This window comes from Macadamia integrifolia, chromosome 1, assembly GCF_013358625.1.
Source record: "Macadamia integrifolia cultivar HAES 741 chromosome 1, SCU_Mint_v3, whole genome shotgun sequence".
In the NCBI taxonomy this organism is placed as follows: Eukaryota; Viridiplantae; Streptophyta; class Magnoliopsida; order Proteales; family Proteaceae; genus Macadamia; species Macadamia integrifolia.
The window spans coordinates 30,123,300-30,150,315 of record NC_056557.1 but is presented as its reverse complement, the minus strand read 5'-3'; the positions used below and the strand labels follow the sequence as shown (position 1 = coordinate 30,150,315).

Sequence of the window (27,016 nt, the reverse complement as noted above, 5' to 3'; positions counted from 1 at the left end):
GTGTTCTTTGAACAAAGCCAACATGGGGACAATTGTTATGTTGATACTCTAGTAACAATTTTCTTTGTTTTAAGAACAGAGAAAACAACCTCGTGGGGAACCACTGGCGGATCAACAACTCCAAAATTTATTTAACAAGGCCTACAGTTTATTTTATGTTTTATATTGAGGGTAGCTTGAATTGATTGGTTGCACTACTTATATTGTATCGTCTCTTCCTAGGAGGTATCAGTTTGACTGTGGCATTATTTATTGGGTTTCCTACATATAGGGATTATATTGTAGTTATTGTTTATTCCCTTGTACCATTCTCCCTTCATGATTTCTAAATATTCCACCTACAATTGATATCTTATATCGAGAAGTTTATTTACTAGTGTCAACCTCAAGAACTTCGGGGGAGAATTATGCTACTTGGAATGTGAATGAAGTTCTGGAATATGAATACGTTCAATGCCTTCTATTTTATGGGGAATAAAGAAAGCCTCTGGTAATTTCCATGAGAACGCTTTGGTCAGTGTGTTCTTTGAACAAAGCCAACATGAGGGGAATTGTTATGTTGATACTCTAGCAACAACTTTCTTTGTTTTAAGAACAGAGAAAACAACCTCGTGGGGAATCACTGGTGGATCAACAGCTCCAAAATTTATTTAACAAGGCCCACAGTTTATTTTATGTTTTATATTGAGGGTAGCCTGAATTGATTGGTTGCACTACTTATATTGTATCGTCTCTTCCTAGGAGGTATCAGTTTCACTGTGGCATTATTTATTGGGTTTCCTATATATAGGGATTATATTGTAGTTATTGTTTATTCCCTTGTACCATTCTCCCTTCATGATTTCTATCAGTTCGGCATGGAACGTTGTTTGGCATCCAGGTGCTATGGTGAATTGGCATCATCTGATATGGTTTCGCTACTTTCGTCCGCGTTTTGCCTTCATTACTTGGCTAGCAGTTCATAAACGGCTCCCTACCAAAGCCTGATTGGCCTCATGGGGTTTGGTGGTGGACACTAGATGTGTTTTATGCAACGTAGATATAGAAGACCTTGGCCATCTATTTTTCAAATGTCCATACTCTTCGGAAATTTGGCAATGGTTGTTGCGGCTTTGTGGTTTTCAGAGATATACTTTGCCTTCATGGTCTGAAGAAGTTTCTTGTCTCTGTCAAAATGTTAAGGGGAACTCTACAGTTTCCTCTGTTTAGAGTTTCTGCTTCTCTGCAGTGGTCTATCGAATCTGGTGTGAGCGCAACAATCTTATCTTCAAAACGGAGGCTACCAATGTGGACGAGCTTTTTCATCGAATTGTTAGCGATACCAGAGGTCGTTTCTATCAACTATAGATCAAAACTACGATTTCCTCATCCACTAAGGAGTTTTTTCACCGATGGAAAATCAAACCGGAGTTTCTTTCTCACCTGCTTCAGTTTTTCTCTTGGCCTCGGCCCCCTGTGGCATGGCTTGCTTTAAACTGTGATGGTTTGATTAGAGAAGGGCTAGGTGGGTATGGCGTTATCGCTCGAGATGCAAGGGGCTGCCCCGTTTTTGCTCTGGCGGGTGCCGTAGTTCATGATAACATACTACGTGTTGAGCTGATCGCCATTCGTCTAGGTCTCAAGAGAGCCAAGGACCTTCGATGTACCCACCTTCAGGTTCGTTCGGACTCTCTGGCTGCTGTTCAAATGATTACTGGGAAGTTTCGCCCTCCGTCGTTCGTTGTAGCGCTTCTTGATGATATCTTTGAGCTTTACGCAAATTTTCAGCACTGTGTTTTTTCGCATCATGTTCATGAAATCGATAGGTGTGCTGATTTTTTGGCTTCCTTTGTTCCATCTCCTCAGGAGACTATTTTGGATCTCTCAAACCTTCCTGCTGATCTGATCGTCCTTTTACGTGATGATGCATGTGGGAAGGTCTACCAAAGGTTGTAATTATTTTTTCCTATTTAATTATATTTCTCTTTTTCTCCCAAAAAAAAAAAATATTCCACCTCCTTCTGCTCTTCCTGGATTCCCCAATGACGAACCATCCACATTAAGTTTCAACCAATTCCTTTGCGGTTTACACCAAAATACTTCAGGAAGGGAGAAGGGATAGAAAGTGACTCATTGTTATCGTGGGAGGAAGTTTGATGGAGGAAGAAGGTGCTTTAGGGGATGACTGCAGAAGAGACTATGAGGGTTCTGATAATGAAGATGGAGGGGATAGGGAGAGTGTTGATCGTGGTACTGAGGCACTAGGTGATCATCTGCGTGCTTTCGAAGAAGACTGAGGGTGGACGCCCAAAGAAAACCTATGCCAAGGCTGTTGGTGGAGATGGAGCTTCAGAAATTGACACTTTGCCAAAGCCGATCCTGGCAAGAAATATTACGAGGGTTATCATCCCTCAGAAGGATTATGGATCTACTAGACAGTCATTCAGATTTGCTTTGATTGGATATATCAATTTTCGTATAAACTCTTTGGACAATCTCAGGAGAGAAGCTAGTGAGAACTGGGGTCTGAAACAGAGGCTTGTCATGCATCCTTTGGGAAATGGATTCGTTATTTTTCAGTTCGCTTTGGAGGAGGATATGACTTTGATATGGAAGTGCAGTCTTCTAAGATACAGAAGCCAACTTATCAGATTCCAGCCATGGAAGGCAAATTTCAATATCCATGAGAAGCCTGCTTTGACAAAATTAGCTTGGGTTCGTTTTCCTGAGTTGCCTTTGGAGTACTGGCATGAGAACGTGCTCTTGACGATGGCCAAAGCTGTGGGTCGTACAGTAGCAGTGGATCGTATTACAAAGCGAGGTCTTTTGGACCACCATGCAAGGGTGCTTGTAGAGGTGGATATCGGGGAATCTGTGTCTAGAAATGAAGAAATCCAAGTTGAAAGGAAGGAGCCTAGTTCATCTAAAGAATTCTGTTTTCATCAGAAAGTAGTATATGAAGATGGGATGGTAAAGTGTGGCTTCTGTAAGAGAGTTGGTCATCAAATTTTCAGTTGTTGTCTTAAGAAGGTGGAGGAGGAGAGGGAAGCAGCGCGGTGTAAGGATGCTAGTATCCCTGGACTGGAGGGTTGAAATCGTCTTCAATTCCGATTTCGTACAATTCCGTGTAATACCACCTTTAGGTGGTAACACGTGTATTGATACCAGTACAATGGTCCAGATTTAATACAACTAATAAAACATTAAATCAGTGAAGAGGCATTTAAATCAGATCTGGACCATTGCATTGGTATCAATACACGTGTCACCCCCTGAAGGTGGTATTGCACGGAATTGTACGAAATCGGAATTGCAGACGATTTTTTTCCCTGGAGCGGTGTTTGTTGAACAAGATGGAATTGACCAGGCTCCAACTCGTGGGACCAGGCCAAACTCTGTTGAGCATATCTTTCCACATCCACCAAATAAGGAAGGTATTATTTTGAATTCAAATTACCCAATTATGTTGAGTACGCCAATGGGGGAGCAGCTGATGCCAACCGTGCCTCAAATCATGGGAGAGAATATATCTCCAATTCTTAATGAGCGCCCTCAAGGATAGAGGTCTTGTTAGACCAGGATTCTAATTTAAATGCATGTCCTAATTTGGAGGATTCGTTCCATTCAAAAGAGGAGAGAGAGGGGACGGTTTATGCTTCTGATTATGGATCGAACCAGAACTCTGGATCTGGATCGGACCATGATCTGGGTCTTATTCTGGGTCGGGTTATTCAAGTGAGAGGATTGGTGAAGGGGGTTAACGCTGCAATGGTGGTTGTGGACAATTCAATTATGACTGTTCAGTAAGGTCCAATGGAGGAAGAGGGGGAGATCCCGTATTTTGAGGTTCAATTGGAGCTTAACCAGGACATATATGATCGTCTCCGTGGAGGTTCTTCAAGGAAGTGCTATGAGGGGGTCTCTGCCAAGGGTAGAGATGGTACCTCGACGGCCTTGCACAATGTTATAGGTGGAAGTGAAAGAAAATAAATGCGGAACGATTCATGAAGATCGATAAGCACGCACGACAAACACTACGAAAACACGTTTTAGGCATACCTGAATCCATGGCTGAAGAATAAGAACTCCTCAATGTCTTCTTGTATGCTCCTCGTACAACATGATCAATGTTGGTCTGGTCTACCCTCTTTCCCTTTTGCTTTTGGTCGTTAGCCTCACTTAATGGGTCAGTGATAACTATATATAGGGGTGAGGGTAGGGACCAACCCTGCTATAAAATTAGGGTTTCCTCCCCATTAAGGAAACAATACCTTAGGTCCACACATAGTAATAAATAATTCATACCATTAAGGTGTGCTAATAGAATCCAATATCTCTATAGAGATCACTTACCAATAATATTGGATTCTTTCTGCTTACTCCATCTTTAGTCAACACCACCAAACCGGTTTTGCAAACAAATCTTTGACTATGCTAACCCACCTAATTGGAAATCTTACAATCTCCCACTTGGGCAGCATATGTCACAAGTTTTTAGATTTTAAAATTTATTTAAAACGACTCTCCGGTTTAGATAAACTGAATGTGGCCACAAACAAAACAGTGTCGAATGGAGTGCACCTTAAACCAAATGCCTTGGTCCGAATGAGAATTACAAACACCCAACCGTATTGATCATCACATCTAAAGCGATATGAGACCAAACACGTCAAAGTGTTCATAACATCACCGACTTGGGCTGAATAGTATGAAAGTGTGGTATGAAAATAACATGCAATAGTGATCATCATGTCTATTTTCAAATTAGTCTTGGCTCGAAAACCAAATGAGCCCTATGAGACAGATACCGAAGGTCTCATTAACTACAAGCTTCTCCTAAACGCTCAAGCTTCAATCAAAGAAGCTCATTGGGATTGGGTCCGGATGTCCCACAACACTAGCACTAGACCTCAATCAAACGAGGCTTTGCTAGCGACTGGATGTGTGTATATTGACTGGAACCTCAGACACCGAATGAGATAAATACACCACATATAACCTCAATTTTTCTGTATGAGGCAAATAAATAAGTGTATACATATAAACAAATGGTCATAAAATGCATATATATAAAATAAAACTGAAAGTCAAATACGAACATATTGAGCAAAACTCCCACTAATAAAATGCATCAAAAGAACTAACAAGTCCCATATTAGTGACATGCTCTTGAAAGACTTTTGGAGTCAAGCCCTTAGTAAGAGGATCTGCAATCATGTTTTCTGTAGCAATCTATTTCATTGTAATCTGTGACTCTTGAACTTTCTCTCTGACAAAAAATTACTTAATGTCAATGTGTTTAGAGTCTGAAGTGCTTTTACGGTTATGAGAGAAACGAACCGCAGCGGAATTGTCACAGAACATCCTCAATGGTTTAGATATAGAGTCAACAATCTGTAATAATGTAGTTCTACAGAAATTTATGATTCATGAGCTTACTCCCACTGATCTTTAGATAGACCTATTTGATTCCTCCCATTTTCATAAAGAACCTTAACTTAAAAATAATTAACAACCACTGGCTTAGAAGGCTCATCAATTCAAGATTAAAATTTATTATCATAATAGCCAGAGAAATATTAAAGGATTAGTTCCATTCCTTCAAATTGGAACCATTCAAACTTTTTTTTTTTTAACAGAAAATAGCTGAGAAGTCAAAGCTGACAAATATAATCATACATATTTACCAAAATATGCAATATGCAAGAACATAAGGCCTATTAAACTTCCCAACAATATAATTAAATCTGACTAATTGGGCTATTAATCAGATTTATCCCCGTATTGTTTTCAATAACTGTAGGAAAACAGAAACTGGGGAAAGATCTGATGTCATCGGGGTCACACCTATCGTGGCAAGATCACCCAACACGTAGTGGAATCTTTCACATGCAAGGCGAGATGCTCAAAACAACACCACTCTGAAGATTCCGTCACCTATGGTGGCAAGACAAGAACCTTCAAAGCTATGAAGCCCAAAACTTCACCCTCACACTATCAAGTGAAACCGACCAAATGAAGACTCACCTGTGGTGGCAAGAGCATATCATTCGTCATATGGTCTCCTTGATTGTAACCCATCCTGAATAGTCAATAGTAATTTCATAATCCCAGTAACTAGCCCACTAAGTGAAAGCGTAATCACTGAAATTATGAAAACCTATAGACTTAGATTACTACCAAATGCCCGTGGGTTTAGATTTTGGATGCAAACAACAAGATGAGCTATTTTAGTATTTAATTAATAAAATATTCAACATAAGCCCACAAAAGTAACCCATTATAAACCCTAATAGTCAATATGGTAACACCATAATTTAACAATTATAAAAGTGGGTACATTCTTAGTATGACAGTTTTGTACTTGCAGCCATTACCATAAATAAATAAAAAATCTAAATATGGTATTTTCTATAATGACAACATGTTAAATATGAAAGTTCATAATATTTATTTATGATAACAAAAAACACATGAAATATGTTACTTTATCCTTAATTCATTAGATATACAAAGTTATATACAAATATGAACTTTCAATCCAAATGACTTTAATATCCAACACAAATATTAGCCCATAAACTTTAAAGTCAATCACAATAAAGACCTACAATTTCTTTAAATAAAAAAAAAGTTCATTAACTAATCAAATAACAATAGTCCTTACAAATGAAAGTAATGTGAGCTTAGATCCATAATAAGAATAATAATTTCATAGACTTTATACCATAAGCCACTAAAATTTCAATATGCTCATTTAAATCATTCAAATATAATATATTTGTTTTATTTTGATGAATTTTCAATAAAATTGAACTTTATCACAAGTACAAATATAACATATAAATTCGAAGAAATATTATTTAAACAATGCACTTGTGATATTTTGAATCATAAATGGGTGTCAAAACTCATAATTATGTGTCTCGTGACGAAACCTGATGTCATGGATGATAAACATAGTATCGAAAAAAAAAACATCGAAATACCCCAAGTTGGCTTAAAATTCATGAACACGGCTAGTATAGTGCATGATAAAACATGTATAATGCATCTATCACCCTCAATAGGATAATAAGTTATTCTCCCACTATTACAAGAGAGTGAAAACCAGATGACCCATTAAAAATATCAGTTTTATGAGTCAAAATCAGTTCATATTATAACTGGATCTAACTGCTGGCTTGAACAAATATGGTCAAAATAGTCAACAACATAAATAGATTACAGAAATCATTTCAATAAACTAAAATGAAATGATTTTTGATTTCACTTGCATAAACTGTTTATGGTCTATCCAATCAGTAGACTTCAAAACTGGATTTCATTGAAACTATGATGAAAATAATTAATAAATCATCAATATGTACAAGTAACGTAAGATGATCTTATATCATAACATCTCAAATGTGAATATAGGCACCATCATTAATATTAATCTTTAAGATGTCAACTCTACCCACAGAGAATTTTCACAAAAATCGATTTAAATAGACCACACCAATAAGAAAGTTTAACTTGGTGAGATTCATGTGCATTCACTGTAATGACTATATCACTCAAGAGTTATAGTTGAAACTGTATCCTTATCCTTTAAGACATAAATACACTGGTCCTCTCATTTTCTTGTATTAACTGTAAAAAGAACAATAACTTTTAAGATCCCCTTACCTTTGGGATCAGAATCCTTAGGTTACTGTCATTTTCTTTAACTTTGGTGACATCATCTTTAGGCAAATGTCACCTACTATGCTGCCCTAAGGAAAACCATGAAAGAACAAGATACGTCACTTTGTGGAATCCACATCACCCTTTCATGGTTCCCTAGAAATACGTTTTGCAGCTAAACATGTGCGAAAACTTACATCCAATTTAACTCCAATATATTTATTCATCATAGAGTATTCCAAATATGACATGCAAAAATAAAATGCCATTAATTTTCTGCCTATGTCATTCATAAATGACTTTTTTAATATCATAGTAATGATAAACCAGTGCAAAAACATGCATAAACAGAAATACAATTCTGAAGCCACTATAGAATAAAGACAAAACACTATAGCTGTTCCAAAACAGTTATGGAACACAAAATATAGGTCTCATTTTTCTTGTTTTAAATTCAACCTAGTATATTGAACATATATTCATTGGTCGAACCATAAACAACATTTCAGAATATATAATTACATCCTCCCACTGGTTTGACCAGTTAAGTAATTATCCACAACTTCCCAAGTACATGATAAAGCGACATTATGCTAACCAATAGTATTTTATTTTCACATGACATTGGGGCTCTCAATATAATTGATCTAAATATGAAAAACCCCATTGGACATTATTTGAAGATTGACCATTACAAAAAAAAAAACTCATTTATTTCAGTGCATTTCCATCAAAATTGCCTATATTATAAATAGACAATAGATAGTGTCTCATGACAAGACCAAATGTCACAGACTATATAGTATTGAAGAACCCGTCAAAATAACCCAAGTTGGTTCAAGAAAATCACAAAACAACAAGTTTATGCCATATAAACAAATTAATATAAAGACAATATTAGATTTATCTGTCAACTGCAATAGGACAAAATTTTATCCTACAAAATATAATGAGATGATAGAATCTGTAATCTCAGGTGTGATGGTATTCCGTCCTTTCAAGTTACTGGCACAATAAAATACCCCTCATAAGAGTCAATAACCAATTCATTTGGAACCGAATCAAAACTGGTTCAAATCAAGATAATACCTAAACCAATGGTCAACAATTATTATGTAAGCAAATTTCAATACTACAAGCAAATAAGCCTTTTAAGAAACAAAGAAACATCCCCCCTCCTTTTTTTTTTTTTTTTTACGATAAATCCAAGACCAGGGCCAAGCTCAGACCTAATCCTATCAACCAATTGGCCCAACTCGTCTATCCTACTTGAACCGATTTGATTCGTCTTACCATTGGTTCATTACTTAATAAAAAAAGAGAATATACAAAAGGAAAAAAAAAATTTATCCTCACAAAAGACAAAAGTCTTATCATATAAAGGATACCTAAACGAACTTTTACGACAGCCTTAAGTATATAACAGGAAGTTTCAAAATCAAATTTTCTTTCATTATTTAAATAAATGCAATCCAACCTACTAAAGGAACTACTTAATTTTAGGTTTCTCAATTTTTGAAACGGAATTACTCTACTTTATAAACACTTAAAATATCTTTGTTTATTCAAAAATATATCACTTTACAGCTGTTGAGCATTCCAAAGAAACCAAAGCCAAAAGCTTAACTCAATGTATTTATTATACATGTTACTCTCTTAAAGCAAACCCAACCGCTTTCGTCGAGTGGTTAAGGCGTGTACCTGCTAAGATCTCTCAGGCGACGTTCTAAGTCATTGAAGTTTTCGCTCGAGGTCTTATTGGGCCGAACTTGGTTGTTAAAGAGGTCACTTCTTCCGGCCCATGGAATCTCATGGTTTGAGTGATCTCATCATCTATTTGCCGATTTTGGTCAAGTTTGAGAAGGGTCAAATGTCACCAAGCCCACTCAATTTCTGCTCACAGGTGGACTGGGTCGGTTGATATCAAATCTATATTAATTCCCAGTCCCAGTTCCCAACCCTAAGTTGCAGAGTGAAGTGGAAACATAGACGGTACCTGTATTTCAAACATGTTCTCCTTCTACTTGATTAATTCAACCAACAACTAGCAAAGACAACTTGGCAAGTCAATGGGCATGGACAGAATAGCCACACAGGAAATTCTTTTTTTTTTTTTTTTTTTAAAGATCTTAAGTTAAAAAAAAAAAGGTAATTACCAAGTCTGTCCCCATCTTGGCGTCTTTTACTAATGCCCAGAACGCAAAACAATAATTTATTTATTTTATTTTCAAGACTTGGGGCGGCCACAATCAGCAACGAACAGGGCTGGAAAACTATGTTCAACACTTATATTGGTTTGGAGAACATGATATAAGTGGTTTGGAGAACATGATCTCAATTCCACCTTCAAAAACAATTGTTCTACTATAAAACAAGGTCGGCCCTTCAACTAATCAAACAAGGCCGGTGAAGGCAGTCCCAAACTTTTTTTTTTTTTAAAGGCAACCAAACCGTACTTACCTTTTTGTCACTTTTTTTTTCTTTTCAATTTAACTTTACAAGTTTTTTCTTTTAGTAATAATATATAATATATTACTTTTCTTGTTTCTTCAAAACAAAACGACTCGAGGAGAATAAATTGATTTTTATTACTGGTGGTACAGCCGATCGATTTTTCATGAATGAGGCTCTGATACCATTGAAAGAAAATAAATGCGGAACGATTCATGAAGATCGATAAGCATGCACGACAAACACTACAAAAACACGTTTTAGGCATACCTGAATCCATGGCTGAAGAATAAGAACCCCTCAATGTCTTCTTGTATGCTCCTCGTACAACACGATCAATGTTGGTCTGGTCTACCCTCTTTCCCTTTTGCTTTTGGTCGTTAGCCTCACTTAATGGGTCAGTGATAACTATATATAGGGGTGAGGGTAGGGACCAACCCTACTATAAAATTAGGGTTTCCTCCCCATTAAGGAAACAATACCTTAGGTCCACACATAGTAATAAATATTTTATACCATTAAGGTGTGCTAATAGAATCCAATATCTCTATAGAGATCACTTACCAATAATATTGGATTCTTTCTGCTTACTCCATCTTTAGTCAACACCACTAAACCGGTTTTGGAAACAAATCTTTGACTATGCTAGCCCACCTAATTTGAAATCTTACAGGAAGAACTTATATGAGAGGTTCTCGTATAGCTATTTCTCTTCCACTCCCTGGTCGAGGTAAAAGGCAGGTTTCTAATGTGGGGTAGGCTACTATATTGGAGAAAATGCCTACATCTTCCCTTCATGAAGGAACGGTTGTTCTTCATTCAGAATTGGCCATTATTGATGCTGTGGCAAAAGATAAAAAGGTTCATGATGGTTTTTCGAAACCAAAAATAAAGAAGAAGTTGTTTAACAAAGGTTAGGTTGCTAGACCTGATAAAGCGCAGTCTTCTCATATTGTTTCATGATGAGAGCTCTTTTCTGGAGCATAAGGGGAATAAAGAAAGGAGTTGCTCGTAGATCTCTTCGCAACTTGATAAAGGAGCATGATCCAGATGTTCTCTGCTTAGCTGAACCTACGGTGGATGTATCGCAATTCCCAACCTTATTTTTTAATAGGTTGGGTATCGCTGCAGATGTCTTGTATAACAATAGAGGTGACAGAAAGCCTAACCTTTGGGTTTTATGGAAGAATAATTTGGGTCGTCCGAGTATTTTATCTCAATCTGATCAGCAGCTCACTTTTTCAATTTTGTGGAGGGGTAGAAGAGTGTGCATCTCAGCTATCCACGCAAATTACTTTAGGGCTGAGCGTAGGAAGCTTTGGATGGATCTGTCTGGTTTTTCTTATGGGGCTGATCCATGGACATTTTTAGGAGATTTAATGCAGTTTTGGCTTCTAATGAGAAGAGAGGTCCGGGAAGATTTAATATTGGCTCAGCGACAGAATTTGGCGTTGTTGCAATAAAAATTGACCGGATAATCTTTCCTGCAGTTCCTGGTGCTTTGGTTGACCTGCACAGAAGAGAAGACAGGGGAGAGCTGGGCTGACCCAACGGGGACTCTCCGATGCCTAAGTCAGATCTTTCCATAGCAAATGTTCAAGAGAGCTTTTCCAGTAAGAGAAGTGAGTGATCGATCCCCATAATGGAGGCTTACCTTGGTATTTATAGGCTGCTGATGGAGGAAGAGTGGGAGACGATTGTGAAGAGTCTTGTTTAGGCGTGGAGTCCTTGAGGGGAGTGGCTCTGTGATTCTGGGAGTATTCCGGGTCTTAGGGTATTCCAGGGGAATATTCCCCTCTTATCTCAGAAAGGCCAACCGTGTGAGGGATAGACGTCTATGGTGACGTGTAGTGGATAGATTCTTGTCCTTCTGAATAGGGATTATGTTCCTGGAATGTAGGGGTGGACGAAAGCACGTTTCTGAAAACCTTGTTGTTGACGTCGAGCCAAGGAGGCAGCACGGCCTAATGGAGGGCCGAGGTTGTAGCATGGCCTGATGGAGGGCTGAGGTGGCAGCACGGCCTGATGGAGGGCCCAGGTGGAAGCACGGCCCGATGGAGGGCTAAGGTGCAGCATTGGTCAGGACTGGTCCTTGCCCGTGCCGTGGTTGGGAAGAAATACCCTCATCACCAGCCCCCTGCTCTAGCGATTCGGCTCAAACAGCTAGAGCATTAAATTCCACTGACATTTCCGATCATGCACCGTCCAAATGTGCTCGTTATGCCATGTGTCTTGGAGCCATTACCTCACCTCGGCATTTGCTGTGGAAATCAATGACGGACAAGAGCGGTCTCTTTGCCTACTCGAGGTGAGGTAACGGCTCTGAGACAAGTGGCATAACGAGCACATTTCACATCGAGTGGACGATGCACGATCGAAAATGTCAGCAAAATTTAATGCTCTAGCTGTCCGAGCCAAACTGCTAGAGCGGGGGGCAAGTGATGAGGGTATTTCTTCCCAACCACGGCATAGGCAAGGACCGGTCTTGACCAATGCTGCACCTCGGCCCTCCATCCGACCGTGCTTCCACCTCAACCCTCCATCAGGCTGTGCAGCCACCTTGGCCCTCCATCAGGCCGTGCTGCCACCTCGGCCCTCCATCAGGCCGTGCTGCCACCTCGGCCCTCCATCAGGATGTGTTGCCACCTCGGCCAGACGTCAACAACAAGGTTTCTACAAACGTGCTTTCGTCCACCCCTACATTCAAGGAACGTAATCCCTATTCAGAAGGAAAGGACTCTATCCACTACATGTCACCATAGATGTCTATCCCTCACACAGTTGGCCTTTCTGAGATAAGAGGTGAATATTCCCCTGGAATACCCTAAGACTCAGAATATTCCCCTGGAATACCCTATGACTCGGAATATTCCCAGAATCACAGAGCCACTCCCCTCAAGGACTCCACGCCTAAACAGGACTCTTCACAATCATCTCCCACTCTTCCTCCATCAGCAGCCTATATATACCAAGGTAAGCCTCCATCATGGGGATCGATCACTCACTTCTCTTACTAGAAAAGCTCTCTTAAGCATCTACTGTGGAAAGATCCGAATTAGGCATCGGAGAGTCCCCCGTAGGGTCAGCCCAGCTCTCCCCTGTCTTCTCTTTTGTGCAGGTCGGCCAAAGCACCAGGAACTACAAGGAAGATCATCCGGTTAATTTTTACCGCAACAGGCGCTATGGTGTATTCCTTCTCTTTGCTTCAAGTCCCTTCTCAAGGTTCAAAGTTCACCTGGTTTGGAAATGTGATGGTGGTGTTGGATCGATCATTCATAAATGATTCATGGCTAAACTATTTTGAAGATTGTATCCAAAAAGTCCTTTAGAGATCGGCATCAGATCATGCTCCCCTTCTGATAGTGTCTGAATCAGTACAAAAACCAGGTAATATTCCTTTTAGAATTCATAATTTCTGGTAAGATCACTCTGATTTTCTCAATGTTGTGAAAGGGGTGTGGAATCAAGAAGTATGGGGGCATCCGATATACAGGGTCACGCAAAAGCTTAAACGGCTGAAGGCTATCATCAAGTTGTAGGCAAAGGAGAATTTTCCAAATTTTAAGGTGGCTCTGCAGCTTGTTAAGAAAAATCTAGAAATTATTCTTCAAGAAATTGAAGTTGATGGGATGACTGATGCCCTATTTGCTCGAGAGGCGGATGCGAAGACGATTTATGTTAAAGCTTTGCGAGATCATGAGAAGCTATGGGCAGAAAAAGCAAGAATTAAGTGGTTAAAAGAAGGTGATATAAATTCAAAATTTTTTCACCTTTCAACAAAGATGAGGCACACTCGTAATCTGATTCGAATGCTCAAGAAAGGAGACGGATCTACTATAGAGGGTCGAGATCATCTTAGTTAGTATGTGACTGACTATTATGAAGACTTCCACAAGGAGGTTCCTTTATCTTCATATCCTGAGATGACTTCCACAAAGAGGTTCCTTTATCTTCATATCTTGAGATTCTTGAATGTATTCCAGAAGTTTTAATGGATGATGATAGAGTGGGTTCTGAAGCAATTCCTTCCAATGATGAAGTCAAGAGGGCTTTGTGGGACTTAGATCCTAAAAGCTCTCCATGGCTGGATGGTTTCTGTGGGGCTTTCTTCTGGAAATGTTGGATATTGTGGAATGGGATTTTTGTAAAGCAATTAAATCTTTCTTCATCTCTGGTTTCTTCCCTAATGGCACTAATAATAGTCTTATTACCTTGGTGCCAAAGGTGGAGGGTTCATCTACTTTGGATAAGTACATGCCTATTTGCATAGGGAATTTCATTCCCAAAGTAGTCTCCAAAATTATGTCTTCAAGATTGAGTGGACTTCTTCCTCGTCTAACATTAGAAGAACAAGATGCGTTCCAAAGAGGGAAAGTCATTTCATCCAACACAAGTGTAGCTTCTGAATTGGCCAATATGATGTTCAATTCTTCTCGGGGTGGAGGCATTAGGTTGAAACTGAATGTTAGAAAGGCTTTTGACTCTTTATCATGGGAGTTCTTGTTTTTGGTGTTGAGGAAGTTTGGATTTGGCCAAAAATGGATTGACTGGGTTTGTGCTTCTCTGGTCTCTACTCGTATCTCTATAGTGCTAAATGGTGGTCCAGTGGGTTTTTTTAGCTTGCATCGAGGCCTTCGGCAAGGAGACCCTCTCTCTCCTCTTTTGTTTATCCTAGCTGAGGAAGTTCTCTATGGGGGAATCAAAATCTAATTGATTCCAATAAGATAAAGTCTTTGGCTGGCCCTCATGGGGTAAAAGTTCCCTCTTGCCTCTTTTTGCTGACGATATTTTTATTTTCATAAATGGCTCAATCAAGTGTGAGAGGAAGTTAAATCTATTCCTTCAAAAATATTAAGCTTTCTCAGGTCAGTTTATAAATCTGGAGAAGAGCAAACTTTTTTTTGTGAAAATTGCTCCTATGAGAAGGCAACGAATTGTTTAGGAAGTGGGTGTTCAAAGCTACTTCTTCCCAACTAAATATTTGGGAGTTGAAATCTTCAAAGTGGGGGTGAAGCTTGATCCATTGCTTCCCTTGATGGATAAAATCAAGGGGCACCTTTCAGGTTGGAAGGGCAAGCTGCTCTCCATGGCAGGTAGGGTGGAATTGTGAATTCGGTTGTGGCAAGTATCCCCCTCCATAACTTTGTTATATATTGGTGACCTTCTTCTCTGGTAGTGCTCATGGAAATGTGGATGCAAAACTTTATTTGGACAGGCGATGTGGATTCTTCTAAGAAAATCATTGTCAAATGGGATACAATGTGTAGGCCAAAGGAAGAAAGGGGGTTGGGAATAAGAAGATCTTGAGATATGAATAAGGTGTTTCTCAGTAAAATTGCTTGGTAGGGTAAATATGAAAATTCTACTATGGGGAAGTTCTTTAGAGGTAGATTTCTATCCAAAACTGGACAGCTAAGAAGATCCTACAAGTCCTCATCTGTTTGGCCAGGAATTAAAAAAATGTGGAGTTTTTCTTCCAAGGAGAGGTGGATCGTTGGTGATGGCGGGAAAATTCTATTTTGGAAGGATAGATGGGTGGATGGATGGTCTATTGAGGAGAGGTTGGAGGTGGATTCTTCTCTCATTCCCAGGGGAAGATATGTTAAGGATTTTATTGAAAATTCTTGTTGGTCTTTGCCCCCGGTAGTTTCTGATGCTATGAAAAATATTTTTAACATGGTCAAAGAAATTAGCATTCCATCTTTCCAAGTCAAAGATAAATGCTGTTGGAGCCCTTCTTTGGGGCAATTTCACTATAAAGTCTGGATGGGAGGAAATCCGAAAAAAGAACCCAAAGGTCCCATGGTTTCACACTATATAGCGAAGTGGTCTTCTTCCTCACCAATCTCTTTCGACTGGAAGTTGATGCATGGCAGTATATCTTCAGATGAGATGGTCATCAAAAGGGGCATATGTCTAACGAGTTGGTGGTCGTTGGCCCTCCTGCTGAAACTTTTTTATGGCTAGCGGTCTGGAAGTGAGGAATGCTAGGGCTGAGGACGAGAGCGATTGTGGTGCTAGGGAGGATCTGGATCGAGGTCCAGTGGCTGAAGGACATCCAGCCCATGGGGAGGGTGTGGAAGAGTGACCTGCTCCTAAGAAGTCATATGCCAAAGCTGTTGGCAATGCATCATGGCCTGCAATTGATTCTCTCCCTGAACCAATTCAGATGGGGAACATACGGAGGATTGTAATCCCTCAATAGGATTATGAGTCAAAGAGACAGTTGTTTAGGTTTACCTTGATAGGGCGTGTTAATTTTTGTCTGATTTCTTTAGACAAGTTGTGTCAGGAGACACGAGAGATTTGGAAATTGAGTAAAGGAGTGGTTATACATCCTTTGGGGAAGGGCTATGTCATTTTCAATTCCAATGCGAAGGGGATAAGGCGGCTGTATGGTGGAGGAGCCCTCTTAAAATGGGTGAACAGACAATCCGCTTCCAACATTGGAAGCTGGATTCAATATTCATGAGAAGCAACCATGGACAAAACTGGTTTGGGTGTGTTTCCCAACCTACCCCTCGAGTATTGGCATGAGAATATTCTCCTGTCTATTGCTAAGGTGGTAGGTCGCCCCATAGCCCTGGATCGTAGAACAAGGGAAGGTATAATGGGACACTTTGCCAGAGTTCTAGTTGAGGTAGATGTCTCTAAGGCGGCTACTAGTATCGAGGAAGTGCAAGTTGAGCGGCTGGAACAAGGAACTACAAAAGTATTTAGTTTCCGCCAAAAGGTGCTGTATGGAGATGGCTTAGAACGTTGCGGGTATTGCAAGAGAATTGGGCCTCAGGTTGGAGCATGCCGGCAGAAAAAATTTGATGACGAGAAGGAAGATACTCGGGTAAGGGCGGTGGGGCGTTCCAGGCGCTGTGTACGTCGAGGATGAAGCTGACTCAGGCTATGTCAACTCTCAGCGAACTCTGTCTCCCAGCAAGGAAAGAACGGTTGGGGAGGATTCTGAATTATACCCAACGTCCCTTTCTCCTCATGGAACGGATGTTGGTGGAAATATCCATGCAGTTTTGGAAACTTCTGTTTCAGTTGAGAATAACCTGAGTAATTCCAATCAAAATGGGCTGGCTGAAAATTTGAATTCAAATTTAGGAGTCCTAGTTATGGAGGAGGGTGAGGTGGCGGAATCTGAAGCATATTCTGCTTTGGGAGAATCGGATGGAAATACTAACGAGGAGGAGTTTGGTTCTCTCGGTCAGCCCTTGGGCCAGGCCGGTTTGCCTGGTGTTGGTTCAAGGCTGGTCCATGTGGATCCATCCTCTCGCCCAAGGAGGGGTCAGGCGAACAAGGGCAGAGGAGGTGGAGGTGCTGTGACTCGTGGGGGTCGGGTTACCTCGTTGGATTCGCTGCAGCATAGAGAGGAGGATGTGGAGGTTCATCAGCGGCCTGTGACTGAAATCACTGATGGCAGGGTCGCTCATGTATTTCATGAGGTGGAAGAGGTAGATAGAGCTGTTGCTGCCCGTGAGAAAGGCAATGTGGCTGCGCTCAGAGTTGGTAAAACTAGCAAGAAGAGTGGTGGTCAGGCAAAGAGGCCTGACAATGCTGCCGCTAAGCATTGTTAACTATGAAAGTTCTCTTTTGGAATATTAGAGGCGTGAAGAAGGCTGCTGGGGTCTGAGCCTTACATCTTTGTTTAGGGATCACTCCCCAGACATTGTTTGCTTGGCAGAGCTGATGGTGAAGGTCAGTGATTACCCTTCTTTGTTGGTTAATAAATTAGGGTATGCTGCGGATTTGATCCATAACAATCGGCTTGACAAGGTTCCGAATCCATGGATTCTTTGGAGGCATGGTATTCCTCATCCATCAGTTATCTCTTTGTCTGATCAGCAAGTATCAGTAATGGTGGATTGGTTTGATAGTAGTGTGGGGCTATCTTTTGTGCATGTGAACTGCTTCAAGGTCAAGCGCAGAGAGATATGGATGGAGCTGGGAGCGGTGGTGGTTCCTACAATGCCCTGGTTTGTGATAGGAGATTTTAACGCCACCTTATTGTCTAATGGGAAAAGGGGCCTGGGAAGGTTTAATACGAGTTCAGCGGCTGAATTCCAAGCAATGGTGGATGCATGTGCGCTGATGCAAGTGCCTTCTCAAGGGAAGAAGTTCACTTGGACAAACAATCGTCGAAGAGGGAATGTTGCGGTTGTTCTCGATTGGAGTTTCTGCAATGGGAAATGGCAGGATTTTTTTAAGAATATATTCCAAAGGGTCCTTTTGAGAACTTCTTCTGATCATGCCCCAATACTGGTTGTGTTGGATGAGCTATTTGGCAAAGGGGCTGACGCTAAGATGGCTTTGCTGAGAGCTACCCAAATGCAGGAAAATTTATGGTCTCAAAAAGCTAAGCAAAGGTGGATGAAAGAAGGAGACAGAAACTCCAAATTCTTTCACCTCATAGTGAAAATGAGGCGTGCTCGAAATCAAATCTGATCTTTGAAGAGGGAGGATGGGTCGTGGATCGATGATCAACAAAGCTTGACTTCATATATTTCAGAATCTTATGAAGACTTTCATAGGCAGTCAGTGATATCTCCCCACCTTGATTTGCTGGATTGTATTCCCCAGGTGCTTTCAGAAGGTGATGTAACCTCGTTGGAGGCTGAGCCTTCTCTAGCGGAAATTAAAAGAATGATGTGGGATTTGGAACCAGACAGTTCCCCGGGTCGTGATGGTTTTCCTGGTTCCTTTTTTAGACGGGTCTAGAGTATAGTTGAAGGCGATTTTTGCAAAGTTGTCATATATTTTTTCAGAATGGGGAACCTTCCTAAGGGTGTGAACAATTGCTTCGTCACTCTAATCCCGAAAGTGGTGGGAGCGTTCTCCCTGGACAAGTTTCGGCCAAAATGCATGGGGAATTTTTTCTGTAGGGTGCTATCCAAGATCATGGCTAATAGAGTCTCTATGCTCCTCCCAAGGCTTGTCTCTGAGGAGCAAGGCGACTTCCAAAAGGGTAAGATAACATCTGAAAATATTAGTCTTGCATCCGAATTGTCTAATTTTATGTATTCTGTTGTGAGGGGTGGTGGGATGGGCATCAAGATTGATGTTCAGAAAGCCTATGACTCCTTATCCTGTGAGTTTCTCTTTGCAGTCTTAAGGAAGTTTGGGTTTTCGCCAAAATGGACTGCATGGATTCAAGAAATTCTCTCTACTTCAAGGATTTTTGTGTTAGTTAATGGAGGCTCAGTGGGGTTCTTTGGAGCGGGTCGTGGCCTTCGTCAAGGTGATCCCTTCTCTCCCATTCCTTTTATTTTGGCCGAGGAAGTGCTATGCAGGGGTTTAAAAAAAATGGTTGCTAAGGGAGCTCTCAAGTCGCTGGCTCGCTGCCGGGTCCAAGAGAAGCGGTTACTCCAACCCACTTATTATTTTCTGACGATATTTTATTTTTATTAATGCGTCAGTAAAGTATGTGAAAATCCTACATTCCTTTCTTTCAAAATATCAAGAATTCTCAAGTTAGCGTTTTAATCTAGACAAGAGCAAAGTCTTCTTTTGGAAGGTAGCTCCTCACAAGAAGCTTTTTATCAGTGAGCTTCTGGATATTCAAGCATTCAGATTTCCAACAAGGTATCTTGGTGTGGAAATTTTCAAAGGTAGAGTGTCTAAAAACCATCTTTCACCTTTGTTGGATAAAATTAAAAGTAGACTGGCGGCATGGAAGGGAAAGCTCTTATCGATAGCTGAGGCGTGTTGAGCTGGTTCGATCAGTGATTTCGAGTATTCTCATTCACAATTTTGCAGTTTATTGGTGGCCTCAGTCTTCCATTAAAACTTTGGAACGGTGGATGAAAAACTTCATCTGGTCAGGTCAAATGGAGGAGCAGAAGAAAATTGTGGTCAAATGGGAGGACAACTGTAAGCCCAAGGTTGAGGGGGGCCTGGGCATCAGGAAGCTTCGTGATGTGAATAAATCTTGTTTGTGTAAGCTTTCCTGGCAGATCAGACATGATGACTCTATTATGAGTAAATTTTTCAGAGCAAGATTTGTTAATGAGGACGGCTCTCTCAAAAAGGGGTACAAGCCTTCTTCCATTTGGCCGGGGCTAAACAAAAGTATGGCAGTTTTTACTGCATATGGAGAGATGGATGATTGGGAAGGGGGACAAGATCATGTTTTGGTCTAACCGGTGGTTAGAGAGTCCTTCTCTGGCGAAGTTTTCTAACTTGGAGCAGGATGCATCTAAAGGGACAAAGTTGCGCCTTGCTGATTTTATCCATGATGGTGAGTGGCATTTTCCTCATGTTACCTCTGTCTAGCTATCTGAAACCTTCGGGAAGGCTAAAAGAATTTTTATTTCTCAAATGGAGGACACCTTCCATTAGCGGTTAACCAACTCGGGTGCCTTCTCTTTGAGCTCGGCGTGGGAGGATATATAGAGGAAGAATCCGCTTGTTTCTTGGTCTTCTTTGATCTGGGAAACCAAGTTGCAGCCCCGTCAAGCCGCTTTGGATGGAGGTTAGCTCATTGCAGATTACCAATAGATGAGGAGATTCGTAGAAGGGGAGTGATGGTGATTTCTAGGATTAGTCTCTGTGGTCGAGCGGAAGAATCACATACTCACCTGTTTCTCCACTATGATTACATCAAGGCCATGTGGAATTTATTCAATGATTTATTTGGTGTAGTGTGGCCTTCTTTTGATAGGATGGAGGACCAATTTGCCTAGTGGAAACGGAAAGCTAAGTCAATCACTTTTGCTAAGGTGTGGCTCTGTGGAGTGATCCTTATTCTGTATTTTGTTTGGATGGAGAGAAATGCAAGATGCCATAAAGGTGTTGCCAAACAGTACAAGCAAAGTTTTGCGATGGTAAAAGATGAAATCTGTATGTTTTCTATTGTTTATCTTGGAAAACCTCTCTCCATTTCAGATCTATTATGTGCTAGAAGAGTGAGCATTCCTCGTGGGGTTTGCAAGCACAGGGAGATAATTGAAGTGTTGTGGTGCTCTCCCATTCCTGGTTGGTGAAGTTGAACACTGATGGGTGCTCTTTGGGTAACCCAGGGAAGGCAGGGATTGGAGGAATTTTTAGAAATGAGGGAGTAGAGATTTTGTTGAACTTTAGAAAGTTCGTTGATATTAAAACAAATTTTGGAGCAGAATTTTTGGCAATTATTGAAGGTCTCGAGCTGGCAAAGGTGAATGAATTTCAGAACCTTTGGATATAATGTGACTCTGCGACTGTGGTGATCCTTCTTTCTAAAGGCTTGGTGCCTCGGTACATTCAGCAAAGATGGAGGGGAGTTCTCCCTTATATGGATTCTATTAATTGGAAGGTAACTCATTGTTACAGGGAAGCAAATGCCGTAGTTGATTTTCTGGTGAAATCTGCTGCTCGTCTCGAAGTCTCAACTCCATTGGAGCTTTGGCCAAGGTCGGTGTCTATAGAGCTAGATTTGGATGCTGCTCAGCATCCAAGATATAGATTACCTTAGGTTTTTTATCTTGGTCCTATCTAAGGTTTGGAAGTCCTTTTCAACTGATGGCAATGCCAAAGGTGGGGGGGCTTCTATTTTCCCTTAGTTTTTCCTATTTAAGAGATTTTCTTATTCTTTTGTATATTCCATATTTTTTAATACAAATGATCTATAGCTTAAAAAAAAAAAAGGGCATATGGCTTGCCTCGCGGTGTGATCTGTGTGGTGAAGCGGCAGAGTCCCTGAAGCACTTATTCTTAGAATGCAGGTATTCTAAGGCAATTTTGGCTCTTTTTACATCCTTTTTTAATATTGGATAGGCTCAGCATAGCTCTATTCAAGACTTGTTTCTGTGGTGGAAGTCGAAGTGTAATATCGTGCCTGTTAAAAAAGCTTGGCTGGCAGGTTTTGTTCTTGTTCCTTATTTTTTGTGGATGCAGAGAAATGTAAGGAGGTTTCAAGGAATAAGGATAAGGGCAGACCTTCTCTTGTGCCAAACCATTTTAGCATTTCGAGATCTTTTCCCATCCACTTCTCTCAGGAAAATTTCAGTTGCTGATTTGGTTTGTGCCCGTTTGCTTGGAATCTCGCTAATTCCTCAAAAAATTTCATAGCCTTTAGAAGTGATGTGGTGTGCTTCTTTCCCTTCATGGCTCAAGCTTAATATTGACGGATGTTCTCTTGGTAACCCAAGAAGAGCAGGAGTGGGAGGTATCTTTCGGGATTCTAATGGAAGGATTATTTCCTCCTTTAGATATTTATTAGGAGTCAAAACAAATTACGATGCTGAATGTTATGGCCTAACTCAAGGTATTAAAATAGCAAAGCAGCTAGGAATTATGAGATTATGGATCAAGACAGATTTGATGGCAGTGACTTTAGCGGTATTTTCAAAAAATATCCCTTGGCAGATTTGGCAAGACTGGTGTTGCTTGTCTCCATACCTTTCAAGAATTGAATGGAAGTTAACCCATTGTTATAGAGAGGCTAATCCGGTGGCTGATTACTTGGGAAAATCTGCAGCTAGAAGTGGCTCGTCATATGAAGATCCTCCTCTGCCAGCTTTGATCTTGGATGAGCTCAGATGGGACGCAAAATTTAGTCCAAGATTTCGATTCTTGTAGTTTATTTTGATGGAGTGAGGGTTCCTTCATTGCTGATGGCCATGCAGAAGGTGAGGAAGTGATTTCGGGGTTTTTTTTTTTTTTTTTTTTTTTTTTTTTTGTCCTTCGGCTCTTTTCTTGTTTTTTGTTTCTGATGTCTTCTAAGTCCCAACTTGTACTATGTTTTTTCTTCTTTTTTTTAATACACATGAATTTTTAGCAGAAAAAAATATTGTTTATTCCCTTGTTAAGTAAAGAGTTTTTACATGGCCCTCCCATGGACTTTAGTATTACAAACTCCTTCTCTGTGTTATGGATAATTACATCCACACCCCTAAAACCTGACTATGTTAGTGAGGTGCAAGGTGTTAATTTTGAAATGTAAAAGACTATTTTACCCTTAATATATTTTGAACTAAAATATCCAAAGTCTATAAAACCTAAAATCCCCAAATTGCATTGGTTTTTCAAATAGATACCAACAATTAAAGATTTTGCTACAATTCCTTGTCTAACCAAGAAGAGGACTATATAACTTTCTGGTGGACAACATATATCCCTACAACTCTCCGAAGGGTATTGCACCTCATAAGAATGGTTTAGACGGGGCTATATGCCAAAGGATTTAGAACTTGGAGTATAGAATAAAATCGGCCTCTATTGATCTTGACCAATCCCTGCAAACCCTAAAGTTAGTCTACAAAACCCTATAAATTAAAATCCATCCAGTTTCTATCCTTATATGCCAGAAACTCCCCAATATTCACTTTAGGCCGCCGGGGTAGTGGGGATTCTGTTCAATGAGATAACTCTACTAATAAATCCATCAGTTCTATTGCTTGGAATCTGGTGCACACTAGAGCTCCTATTGTTCCATGGTTTAGATCTATTTGGTTTAATTCTTCCATCCTTAGGCATTCCTTTACTACTTGGAGGGCTATGACTATATCCCTCCCCACTCAGGATTTTCTTCTTCAAAGAAATATAGTCATTCCCAATTGCTGCCTTTGTTGGAACTCTATAGAAAGTGTGGATCATATTTTTTTTCTCCTATCCCTTTTCCAAGTCCGTTTGGAATGATATCCTCAGGAAATGTTGGCCCCTCCCTAGAGTTATCCTTTCCTTTGACAGGGAATGGAAGTGGATCTTAAAAGAATTCAATGGCAAAACTTCTTGTGATATTGTAGGTAAGTTGGCTTTTTGTAAAGTAATTCACCATATTTGGTGGGAAAAAAATAAAAGGAGATGGACTTCCTCTTCATGTTCTATTGATCAAATATGGAATGCCATCACCTTTGAGGTGAAGAATAAAATCCTTTATAGGTGTGCCAGGTGCCCAGATTCTTTTAGAAATAGGCACCTTGCTTTGGCTTGGGATCTTCCACTTGTCTCCCCTTCCCCCTAACTTTGATGAAGCCTCTTTTCTTTTGTTTCTCCCCTCCCCCTTCTATTAGTGTACCATTCTTTTCTTGGTATGTAATTTGCCCCCACCCCTAGTTTTTCTTGTATCCCCTTTGATGGTTGTTTTGTCCCCTCACCTTGGTTCTTCATTTGTTTGGGCTTTGGCCTTTGGATAGCCTATGGCTTGGCTTTGTATTTCCTTTTTTTATTTTATTTAATATATTTTCATTCACCAAAAAAAAAAAAAACCGAACTGGAAGCCTCCCTTGGATGTGAGAATCGTTTTCTGTACATTAAAAAGCCTATAATCTATCAGATGATTTTTTTCCCCTCATCTCACAGCTGGTTCACCTTCTTTTTATTTACTCTTTTTTTTTTCATTGTTTGATGAGGCCAAATGATGAACTTTCTGACTCGAATACTCAGTTACTTGACCAGTTGAATAGGAAAAGCTTAGGTCTCTCTAAATTTCAAAAGTTGATATTTTTCCCTTTCTTAAGTGTAACTTTTTAAATATCTTACTTTATTTGTCTACAATTCCTATGACATTATGGGTCATGACAAGTTGAAATTAACAGTTATCCCTATCTGATTCATTGGTGATGATTTTATCAACTCTGGACATCTTTGCTGTGGGTTTTTTTATAGAAACTTCCATCTTTTACCGGGTTGGAGAGATTAGGGCAGCTGCATAGTTGTGGGTATTGGAAGTCAGTTTCACAATTTGAAAATTGTCAGAATGGAGATATTATTCCTTGCAGTTCATCGAAGATGACAATTTCATATATGTAGTTCGCCGAAGAAGAAAGAGGTGAGATGGAATATGAGGTTGGAAGGACTTAAGTTTGAGGACATATCTCAAGGTTTTGTATTAAAAAAGTAAAAATGTTAAAAAACATTTATGAAAGATAATATGATCGTTTATGAAAAATTTACATAATGGCAGACTGCGGTTAGTTGTAAGCCCACCAAAGCCCAAGAGAGGTCCATATAATTGCTCAAAACACATAAGAGGGTTTTGTAATAGGACCAAAGTCCAGGAGAGTGCCATGTAAAAAACTTTCAAGTAGAATCATAAAAATGGTAGCTAAAGGCTGGCAAAGGGATGCATCTCCCTGGCCAGCCAGAAAAAATGTGTCTGCTACCCTTAGCTCTAACTCTTACTCACAGTCCAAGTAATAAAATAATTCACTTCCCCGTTGTGTTCACAAAAATCCCCCTAGGTTTTTATATTTTCCAAAATATCTTTCGAGCAGATTCTATTTCTTTGGCTGCGAGTAGGGGGTGCAGCTGCAACCCACAGACCGCCCACACTAATGCAATCACATATTTCATTAAGTAAGCCATCAAGTCCCTGAATTGCACCCAAAGGAGTTCATGTGCTCAGCCACAGCTAGCGTCAAGGCATGCCATTAGTAGGCTCATCCTATCATTTGCAAGAAACGGTGTCTGTAGAGTGTTCATCCATTCAGACCTCTAGTCATGGTTGTAAAACTCAGATTGAATCCGATACTAAATCAAATGTATTAAAAAAATTATTAAAAAGTGAGGTAAATTCATTCACTACAATTTGATCATGGCGATTTGGATTGCTATCAGCCAAGACCAATCCAAAGACCAATCCAAAGTTTAAAAATGGTAGCCTGCAGCGGTCCTAAGTGAAGACACGTGATTTAGTACTAGTTTTATCCCTTGACCATTTCTTCTAAGCAGTTGGGCTGTCCAAAGAAGGACCCCGCAGTTAGGAGGACCTGGGCACATACTCCAACACATGATTGGATCCTCCTAGCTGTCACATTCTTATCTAGGCAGCCCAACCGCTGGAGAAGATCTCATCGCAAGCAACACCACACCCCCCACTAAAAAAAAATGTTTAACTTTGATTGGATAATATCTCTAAGCACGCCCATCCTCCTGCCTGAACACCACTTCCAAGCAATCCCAAATAATCTAGTCAATTATGGAATACATCACATCTGTGTGTATATATATCGGATTGAGATTACATGCATCTTAAGGTGCAGTGACTATATATCTAGTAAGTATGTCTAAACTGTAATGATTTCATACAATTTTAGACTAAGTTTTCCTCAAGCAACGAAGAAGGGGAATTCTTTGGCTGCAAGGCTTCAAACGTGCACGGATCTATGTAAAGACAAAATAAGAATGGTAATAGTTGAAGGAATGGAACACATCAATAACATATCAGTAAAATCCCAGTAAAATGGGATCGGCAGCTATATTTGTAGCTGCTTCAACCATTAATATTCCAAGAGGCAATATTGGAGATAAGTGTGTTTGGACCCTCTCCACCTCTGGAGACTTCAATACTTTCTCTGCCTGGAATGATATCCATCGCCGAAACCCCAAGGTCCCATGGCATGACTTGGTCTGGATGAAAGGCCTCTCTCCTCGGCTGTCGACTTTTGGTTGGAGTCTGTGTTATGGGAAGCTTCCTACATATGACATTATTAGGAAAAAAAGGAATCTCTTTAGCCTCCAAGTGTGTTATGTGTGGAACCCAATCTGAGTCCTTGCCCCATCTCTTCCTAGATTGCATGGTTTTGTCGCGAATTTGGAACAATTTCTTGGGTTATTTTGGTTTGAGTTGGAAGGATCAAACCTCCATTGCTGATTTGATCTCCTGGTGGAAAAGAAAGAGGAGAATTCTGCCACTTAAGAATCCTTGGGTGGCTCGCTTGATCATTGTGGCTGACGCTATTTGGCAGGAGAGGAATCATAAATGGCATGGTGGTCAGAGTAGGGACGCCTCTCAACTGTTCAGTAAAGTACTGAGGTCAATTAGAGAGTCGAGTTTCAACTTAAAGGGGGTCATTCAATCTACATATGATCTCCTATGCTGTAGGAAATTGGGGCTGCATGCAGCTCCAAGCAATTCTCCCTCCATCTCAAAGTCATTTGGTGTAAGCCTCCCTGCGCCTGGACAAAGTTAAATGTTGATTGCAACTCCATGGGAAATCCT

The 27,016-nt window shown here is 40.2% G+C and overlaps 1 protein-coding gene across 1 annotated transcript; it reads left to right on the top strand.

Moving 5' to 3' along the window:
* The first annotated feature begins 18,996 nt into the window (after nt 1–18,996).
* On the top strand, nt 18,997–22,653 carry LOC122073093. The gene is made up of 4 exons (XM_042637614.1): nt 18,997–19,336; nt 21,117–21,250; nt 21,970–22,092; nt 22,441–22,653. The coding sequence occupies exons 1-4, from the start codon at nt 18,997–18,999 to the stop codon at nt 22,651–22,653; spliced, it is 810 nt and encodes a 269-aa protein (XP_042493548.1).
* The last annotated feature ends 4,363 nt before the right edge of the window (nt 22,654–27,016 follow it).